Source organism: Triticum aestivum, chromosome 5A (genome assembly GCF_018294505.1).
Source record: "Triticum aestivum cultivar Chinese Spring chromosome 5A, IWGSC CS RefSeq v2.1, whole genome shotgun sequence".
NCBI lineage: Eukaryota > Viridiplantae > Streptophyta > Magnoliopsida > Poales > Poaceae > Triticum > Triticum aestivum.
In genome coordinates this window covers 311,523,756-311,532,788 of record NC_057806.1, presented here as the reverse complement: position 1 = coordinate 311,532,788, position 9,033 = coordinate 311,523,756, and the positions used below count along the sequence as shown (strand labels likewise).

At 43.0% G+C, this 9,033-nt stretch overlaps 1 protein-coding gene across 2 annotated transcripts; it reads right to left on the bottom strand.

Annotated features, from left to right (window-relative positions):
* Nucleotides 1–208: 208 nt before the first annotated feature.
* LOC123103087 (alpha-L-arabinofuranosidase 1) lies at nucleotides 209–8,090 on the bottom strand. 2 transcript variants are annotated; one of them, XM_044524578.1, is made up of 18 exons: nucleotides 7,806–8,090; nucleotides 7,123–7,333; nucleotides 6,918–6,972; nucleotides 6,348–6,544; nucleotides 5,989–6,110; nucleotides 5,555–5,702; nucleotides 5,291–5,360; nucleotides 5,038–5,183; nucleotides 4,912–4,957; nucleotides 4,779–4,831; nucleotides 4,232–4,376; nucleotides 3,556–3,674; nucleotides 3,363–3,434; nucleotides 2,898–3,001; nucleotides 2,649–2,705; nucleotides 2,357–2,549; nucleotides 2,131–2,274; nucleotides 209–525 (listed from the first exon to the last, which is right to left on the bottom strand). In XM_044524578.1, exons 2-18 carry the CDS (start codon nucleotides 7,303–7,305, stop codon nucleotides 403–405), a joined length of 1,977 nt encoding a protein of 658 aa, XP_044380513.1. In that variant the 5' UTR covers nucleotides 7,306–7,333; nucleotides 7,806–8,090; the 3' UTR covers nucleotides 209–402. The 2 variants fall into 2 exon arrangements, with proteins under 2 accessions (XP_044380513.1, XP_044380514.1); XM_044524579.1 differs by lacking the exon at nucleotides 7,806–8,090 and having other exon boundaries at nucleotides 6,918–7,006.
* Nucleotides 8,091–9,033: the final 943 nt, after the last annotated feature.

Genomic DNA, 9,033 nt, shown 5'->3' with positions numbered 1-9,033 from the left:
GTTGTTGTGGTGAAAAAATCACTACAAGGGCTCAGTTGCAAAACCGTAAAAGATAATGCTAGGTGAGCCCCAAGGACACACGTCACACGGACGAGGCGGTGGACGCCCGCGTACGATCCGCCGGCTGAAGCCAAGCTTTTCCCAAAAGACAAACCTTTCCTTTTGCCTTCGCCGAGAAAAACTGAAAATGCACTTTCAGAATAGAAAATAAAAGAAAACAAGCCTGACCCCTGACGTGATTTTTATTTACTCCAGTATTTTCCTTCATGCCACACCACCGTACACACATGATACAGTGCTTTATCAGGACACAAGCGCGCGCACTGACCCCTCTCCGCTTGCTGTTGCCGGTGCTTTGCCCTGCCCATCGTTCTCTTATTCACCAACGCCGTGTCATTCGCTTCACATCTCCGCTACAAGCCTGGACTGCGCCAGCGCCAGGTCGAATGCACTGAGAGAGTGGGGAGGCAGCGTGACCTCCATCTCCTCCGCGGCGTTACGCAACTCGATCATCACCGGCACAACCTGCATCATTCATCATAGTCAGACGCAAAGCGCCAGCGGCGGGGCCAGCACATTGGCGTTGGGTTCAGCTGAACCCAACGAATTTTTATGGCCGCATACAGTATACAGATACGTACATGCTTTGACCCCAACAAAAAATAAGAGCTGACCCCATCAAACTTAGACGCTCAATGCAAGGCCCAAAAGCCCACAAGGGAATTGCCACGTGAAAGCCTGTTCATGCGCTCCTATCTGCTCCCCTTAATCCTAATCTCTTGTATGTAAACCCCAGCCGCATGATCTCTTGCCCTAGTTGCTCGCTTCCACAATCCTCTGATCTGGTCTCTCCTATTCGCCATCAATTGGTCACCACTTGAGACACCACCGACGAGCTGACAACGACAGGTCGACGGCGGCAAGCAGACTATTATAGTTCTATCGAGGTGATGAGATTGCATCATCACATCTCTTGCACATCCCCTAGTTTCTTAATTGTGTATTTCAGAAATTCTGATTGATTTAGCCTATCCAAAGGAGTTTCTGTAAGGGAAGTCGTCGAGTCGATCACCAGATCCAAAAAATGATGCGGGTACATCAAGGCCATTAAGCCAGCCGTTAGGTGTACGCAAAGTGCATCGAATATCATTGTTGCAAGTGGGTTTTAAAGCCAGATGGATTAATTCAGATGTGTTGCCTTACGATTCGACTAATCAGAAGAGAATTTTAGAGGATGGTGATACTAGGCAAAGATATTTAATAAGGCCACCATCTAATTTTGATTATCCACAAAGGGCCATTGGTGATGTTTCCTAAAAAGTAATCCAGAACGGTTTGATCAATAAGCATGTTACTTTTTCTTTTATCTGTCATCGTCTAAAGGTATTGTGAGATGACACAACATCAATGAAGAAATGCATTTCGGTTATGAATGTTGTGAAGAAAAAGTTGCGTAACAAAATGGGTAATCGGTTCATGAGTGATTCTTTAATTTGCCATGTGTTGAAACTATGTTTTCTATCATTAGTATTAAATGTTTTGATTGATCTTTTTGAGATGATGAAAATCTAACGGGGTACTCAAAATGTGAGTGACTTAACATACTTCTTTTGCTTGCTGGTCTTTATTTTTGAACTTTTTAAACTAATTTGTCATTTGCTTCAATGTTTTCAAGGACATGAGAAAATAAACCTAACACTTGAAGTTATTTTGGCACCACTCTATTTATAACATGTAAAAAAGAGGTTTTATGATTTCAGTCAATAAGTATGTACAACACTCTTCAGTTTTTACCGTCATACAATATGTGATAAATGATATCATAATTCTATTTGTTATGTTTTCTTTGGATGTTATACTTTTGTTATAATATTGTCTAAAATCAGACCTTGCACGTAAATTATTTATATCATATTCTCACAATAATTCAGTGAGTGAACCCAATGGTCAAATTTTCTAGCTCCGCCCCTGCAAAGCGCATTGGCTGCTTCAGATGAGCTGACCAGAACAAACGAACAACAGCGCTCGCAACTGCCATGCCTTCAATCATATCATATCATAACCGAGGGCAACGGGCTCTACACTTTGCGACGCATTTGATCTGAATGCGAGCAGAGATCGGTGTGATACCTTATTTGGGTTAGCGAAAGAGTTCTCGTCCATTACACTGCCGGATGTGAGAACGGTCGCGGTGGATCCGAGCGCATTGATGCTGCCCTGGAGCCCAGTTGCCGAGAATGTAAGGCTCACGGCATCTGGCCCAAAGTTCACAATCTGCAAATGCATGAGCTTCCGAGATCAGTACAACTCCGTCCAGATACCGGCTATGTCTAGGATGCCAAAAGATTTTACTTGCCTTAACTCTCAGGATGCTGTTCTCGTCATCATGCCACGTGATCGCGGATGCTGCCAGCGAATCAGAGTAGCTTGAACTGATTGTGATGGGATGGATCGTAGCGCCGCTTGATTCACGGAAAAACTTCTGCATCCAGTAACTGGGAGTCCCATATTGCTGCCAGGAGTTGAAGACGATAGCGTCTGGGTTCCACCTGATTGTCACGTTCGAATGTAATTATTGCAGTGCTAAAATAATCAACATGAACAGGTGAAATGTTGAAGAAAGAGCAAGCCACTGATTGATAACTAACGTGCGGTCGTTATCATTTATGAAGAGCGGTGCATAGCTTGCCATATGAACAACATCACTGTAAAAGAAGAAGTGAATGGTCAGGTAACTCGAAAGTAAACACCACTTCGTTGTTTCTAGTAGAATGCAATAAATCTCCATTAGGTAGACTCGATGAGGAAACATAGTGTCAAACTTTTATCCAAGAAACTCAGGTGCAAATCACCCAACAACAAAGTGCCAAATAAAAAATATTTTGAAGGAGAATTACCTATTCTTCTCCAGCCCAGTAAGGAAAGCGGCCTCTGCCAATGAAGCAAGAAGACTTCCTCTGCCGGCATCGTTTCCTGTAACAGCATACTCGCTAACAAAAGCCTGCACCCAAAATTAGATTCACAACGATGCTTAGTGTGGCTAGCCAGGATGAGGCGATGCCAAGATTTCTCCACAACATATAAAAACATCACGTGGTCGATATCCTTCTTACTCATCCTCACGATATTCATCAATGACTTTACATTGGCAAATTGCATAACATATTTAGGTGTAGCCGGCAGAACTGTAAGCGTACGTCAACAAGCTAGGCTATCCTAGGAACACCCCTTGAAAAATATGAGCAAGTTGTGAATTCACATGAAAGGTAGTACCATGAAAACAAGAGCCTTTGCAAGGCTGTTTCACAGGCATCTTTCTGCAACATAAAAGGGTCCGCAAAGCAATGACAACTAAGGCATACCTTGGGCCCACTACGAGAGGTATTGTCAAATGTATTCTTCATGGAAAATAGTGCCCTGGAACCGGTATAGACCTAAAAAGAAGAAGCATCCTCAAGATCTCAGGAAAAAACTTGAGTGCTCGACCTTGGTGAGATAGAATTATAGTATCTATGCAACAAGAAAGGCAAACAGATCTGGTAGCAAGTAGCGTACATGGAAATCATATAGATCAGCAGGATGGTCAAGTGGTCCAGATGAACCATCACAATTTGAAATCATCTGAATGTCTGGATAGGCCTCTCTTATAGCATTGTAGAACTTAAGGTAGTTACCTGTTCAATAGAATTAGAGCATGTCATGTATCTAAAGACATCATATCAGTAGTAAATAGTTGTAACCGGTGGTTCTCTATAGTTCAAGTAAAATTTATACACTACAACAGGGAGTTATGGTAAGATAGAAACACTTTACATGCAAAATCAACCAAAATAATTAAGGGGCAGATAACTACTTTCATGTTTTCTCAGCTGTTGGGGCATATCGGTTCATCTCGGGTACGGAATGCTCTTAAAATACGAGAACATTAATCCACAATATCAGTGTCTGGTCAGCGTTGGAATGAATCACCTTCACTGAATCTAAACCTTGGGACCTTGGAAACGTGATCATTGCTATCTACCATAATACACTGGATAGTAGTCTCCCCATTATCAGATGGATGCAAATTCTTCTTCCCGCAATCAGACCACTCAGATGACGAGTACATATTCTCTTAAGTTTAAGGGATTTCTATTTGATTGTACATCTTAATATTGTGCACATGGCATTAAGTGTGCAGATTACCACAAAAAATACTTCGACTGTGGAATGAATGCAGTTGAAATTTTACCACGGTAATTTTCTTTCCCACAATCTTCATTTCCGATTGCAACGTATTTGACTGGGAATGGTTCAGGATGCCCCATTGCAGCTCTAACAGAACCCCATGTTGATTCTGCACTCCCCCTTGCAAATTCTAGACTGTCCAGTATATCCTGTAGAGCAGATGATAACAACAGTTCCATAATAATAAACCTAAATGGTGAGTTACGACAGCTACCTAAGCCTGCAAACGAAATTGGAATCTCTTGATGAGTGTGATCCTATTCACTATTCAGAGAAACGTACAATTAACTTTGTGTTCAATATCATCTCTATTTCTGAGCTATGTTAATAAGAAACTAAAGAAATAAGACCAACACCATCTCTGTTCCAATATTGATCAGCGAGAAAAAAGAATTTTACTATTTTAGGCCACTCGAGCAGACTCATCATACATATTTCTCCTGTTAGGTTCAGAGTAATAAGGTTTCTAATCTTCAGATATGCCCAGAAAAGAAAATGTATTGGTCCGCTCTGCTAGAAAATTAGTTAGGAGTTCAAACTTCAGGACATACCTTTACGAAAGGAGCAATAGCAGTAGTATCAACTTCATCATGGTGGCTGATTCCTGATAATTAAGGGAGAACTTTCGTAAGTAAGGAGGGAAACAGTAGTGATCAAAGATATAGGATATCTAGTAATAATTACCATTGTTGAATACCCAGACTGGGGCAGCACCGAGGTCTTCAGAAAGCTTTTATATAGGTTTCAAAAGTTATATATAATTAAAGGTAATAACATAAAAGGAAAGGGTGAAACGTTGTAAACAAGCACCTGAAGAAACTCATAATATCCGAGGCCATCATCCGTCCAGTAATTCCAGACATCCCCATAGTGTCCAGGCCTCTCTTCCCATGGACCTATAGAATCCCTCCACCTGAATGCGTTTCTTAACCAACTGCCTTCAACAAAGCAACCTCCTAAAATAGTTGCATGTGATCTAGTCAATAATCCCAGATATGTCTGAATAATATATGTGCAAACATCACGAATTCGATTTTTTCAATCAGAAACAGTTTCAACAAACCAGGGAATCTCAAGAACCGGGGTTTTAAATCCAAAAGCATGGATATGAGTTCTGTGCGGAAACCGTGCCCCTGAGAGTACAGAGAAATTTGGTATGTCAAACTCTCATATAAACGTATGCACCACTGGTATATTCATATACTACAATGATTAAAAAAATTAACTTGAAGTTTCTAAGTTTTAACAAGATTAAATTCCAGTATAGTTTTACTTGAGATGTACTAATATTCTGAGTATCAATATTGACAACAAAAGTATGATTTACCTTGTACGTATCCGAAGGCATGAGTGATACTTGATCAAGCCATACAACTCCCTTTGTCTTAGCTGTTATTTGAAGTCTTGAGGTTCTGTTTGTTCCTTGAGCAACCAACTTCTGGTCCAATTTTATCCAATTCGATCCGCCGGGTACTCTGCAGAAGTGCAAACCTTTCCTTACTATTAATCAGTGGCGGAGCTAGAAAAGTACTTCGGGGGGTGGGTGGGGGGTAAAAGGCAAATCTGAAGATTGGAGGGGGCAAAACACTATTACTTTTTTCCATCTAAGCCCTCCAAATATATTTTTTTCCTTCACAATTATTTCTCTTTCAAAGGCTGGGGGTACAGTGGCCCTCTCTGGCGTACACATACCTCCGCTAGTGTTGCTAATAGTCAAATTTACTCGTCATGACGTCCAAATTTGAGAGAGAAGATGCTAACCGTATGGCAGCTGAAGCCAGAACTTGTAATCCGTCAGAGCTTGTTAGTGAAACTGTCATTTCTATCGTTTCTGGTGACTTGGCATGCATAACTAGATTGTAGGTCTTCCCATCCTCTATGTTCTGGAGATTGGAATGATAATTATGATGGCATTATTGGAAAGCAAACAAATGAAAATGCAGTATATATTACATAATGTGCACAAAATTTTGACAAACACGACAGCATGAAAGCTAACATTACCTGAAAGCTACACACAACATGCATGGTGCTAGTTACTTCTGGTTTCATGAGGAAAAAACACGAAGTAACAGCAGTATGCTATGATTAATCAACCTATGATCAACGTAAACTCATACCATGCCCCAGAACCCAGGGTTGTAAATGCCAACACCGCCAACTGGGCAGTTATCACAGAGAACCTCCATTCTTAGAGCAACCTTGTTTCGCCTGAAACATGACGTACGGTCTGTTCCCACAAATACGGAAGAGTCATCTCCAATGATGGACCATGGCTCAATATTTGATGGAGTATGGGGGCCTCCAGCTTCAAAACCTGGATCATAGGAAAACCAAGTTATTCTAGACCTTGAAAATCAACAGCAACTAAAGTGAATGCCTATTGGTTTATTCAGGATGTGTAAGATGGAATTTCCGTAATTGGACAATAGTCATGACTGACTTGAAGATGTTGTGGTAAAGTAGAGTTGAATTCATCATGAAGAATAGGTCAATAGGGAATTGTAACCTTCAGGCAATAATATTTAAGGGTACCTCTTCTAGATTTATTCTATATGCTTTTCTTTGTCAACAGATATAGTTCCATGTTTAAGTTCAGATGTTCAAATGGACTTGATTGGATAGGAATGTTGCCACATGTCAGTTTTACTTCAAGTGTTGTGTATTAGAATTGAGAAGTATTTAAGTACCTCTATTACTAACAAGTTCTGCCCATATTCCACCAGCTCCTGCATGGTTGATCTCCTACATTATTAGTCAATCCAGTTGAAGTGAGAACCTGACGGAACATAATTGGTATAGATGGATTATTCTGTGAATGCAGTGAACCTATAGATGCCTGCAAAGTGCCACGAGAAGAAGATGAACCAACAAGATCTGAATCTCTTTTCTCACCTCAAAAAATATTCCAAACAACGTATCAGGGATCTTTCGAGAAAGGCGCGGTGAGGCATCAACACCAAGGCTTGCCACTTGGGTGATCTCAAATTCTGATGCTGAACATTTGCAGCTCACGCAGAAGAGAAGCAAGAAGCAGAGAGTAGTACGAGCACGACATGGCGTTTCTTTGGAACCCATACGCTCCAAGTTCTAACGACTAACCAATCTGTCAGTTTGAACAGATAACAAATCAGGATACATTATGCAATGCCAATCACGTCTTTTGATGAAAATTATAAGTACAAACTACTCAAACATGTCACCGTCAAATTATAAAACCACAATAAGGCCGACCCTGGCCATGGAGTCCTGCCAGGGTCAGTTGGCATGTCCAAAACAACACATATCTACAACTAAACCAAATAACTTGCCACTCTATACTATTTGTACAGCATGAAGTTTAAGAATTAAAAGGCATTTAATTAAAGATTATACAACTAAACACTTGTTTTTAGACAGGAAATGGGAGCTGAATTCAAATGGTCCTATCACTGGTCGAACGAACGCACAGACATGGAGCAATTCTCTTGTATTGGCCATTTTATCGAACAACTCATCTACGAAACCGAGAACCGAAGGAGTAAACGAGCAGGGCCAGAAGCAAAGAAAAAGATTCGCAGTTCGAGGGGAGTCCTCACCAGGCAGCGCAGGTCGAGGAGTGAGTGCGAGGTGCAGGGAGACCCGGAGGCTGCGGCCTTAAGTAGGCGAGGCCGGAGGCGACGCGGCGGTGGCTTCGAGGTGAAGCGCCGCGAGGTGCACAACGGCCTCCGCCGTGGGATGACGGAGGCTGGCGGCGCCACGGCTGGTTGCTTGCCGGGGTGTGCTTCGGCGGCGGCGTCAGACCACTGACACGCGTGGGCCCCGGAGCGAGCGGTGGTGCCTATCCGCATCTCTGGCCTTTTAAGTCGTGCGCGGCGCATTCGTCGTGGCAACGATCCGTGCAACGGCTTTGGAGGCTGAGTTTGTCTGTGGCCATATCTCTGTGTCCACAAGGATGCTCAAATTGCGAAATCACTACGGGTTTATTTTTCTATGAAAACACTACATTTGGTTACCTGTATCAATTTTTTATAACCCTCCCTATTTTTAAAGAGTCCATAATCAATTGAGGTCGTCAATTAAATTGGGTCGCCCAATTTTGACCTGATCACAATTTCTGAAAAACTCTCTTCAATTCTTTTACACTATACATTATATTTATCAATTTTCAATGCCTCATAATTAATTAAGATCTTCAATTTAGAATGGCGCCTGCTAGGCGTCATCCGGTTGATAACTTGCAGTTATAAGCCGCCTTATCTACCGTCCGATATGATTAATCAAGGCCATCAGTTTGTATCCCCGCATCACAGCACGCCCACAGCCCCACAACATTAACTGATACAAACCGTTCAATGGCAGACGCTACCGAGATCAGAGCGAGCAGCGCTTGCCGTCGGCCGCATGCAGCACGGTCGGTGTCGTGGTGGAGCTGCAATGGAACATCGCCGGAGGTCGCCGCTGCTGTAATGGAGTATCACTTGGCTGACGGTGTCGTGGTGGAGCTGCAATGAAACATCACTGGGGGTCGTCGCTGCTACGGTGGAGCGTCGCCGGACCGTCGATGCCGTGGTGCTGTGATGAAGCATTGTCGAACCGCCGACGTCGGCGGTGCTTCATTGCAACCTCGCCGGAGCTTCCAACGACCGCCTCGACGCTTCACTACAACCTCGCCGGAGCTTCACTGCAACCTCGCCGGAGCTCCAACAACCGCCGTGGCGCTTCATTGCAACCTCGCCGGAGCTCCAACAACCGCCGTGGCGCTTCATTGCAACCTCGCCGGAGCTTCATTGCAACCTCAGCCGTGCTCCATGGTAGCACCCCGAC

Bases quoted from the DNA above. Each gene is read 5' to 3' on its own strand.
- LOC123103087 (XM_044524578.1), bottom strand. From the start codon at position 7,305: ATGGGTTCCAAAGAAACGCCATGTCGTGCTCGTACTACTCTCTGCTTC. The intron at 4,832-4,911 runs GTAATTATTACT...CTTAATTATCAG, and splicing joins AGTCTGGGTATTCAACAATG to GAATCAGCCACCATGATGAA. The intron at 3,002-3,362 runs GTATGCCTTAGT...TTTTGGGTGCAG, and splicing joins CCTCTCGTAGTGGGCCCAAG to GCTTTTGTTAGCGAGTATGC.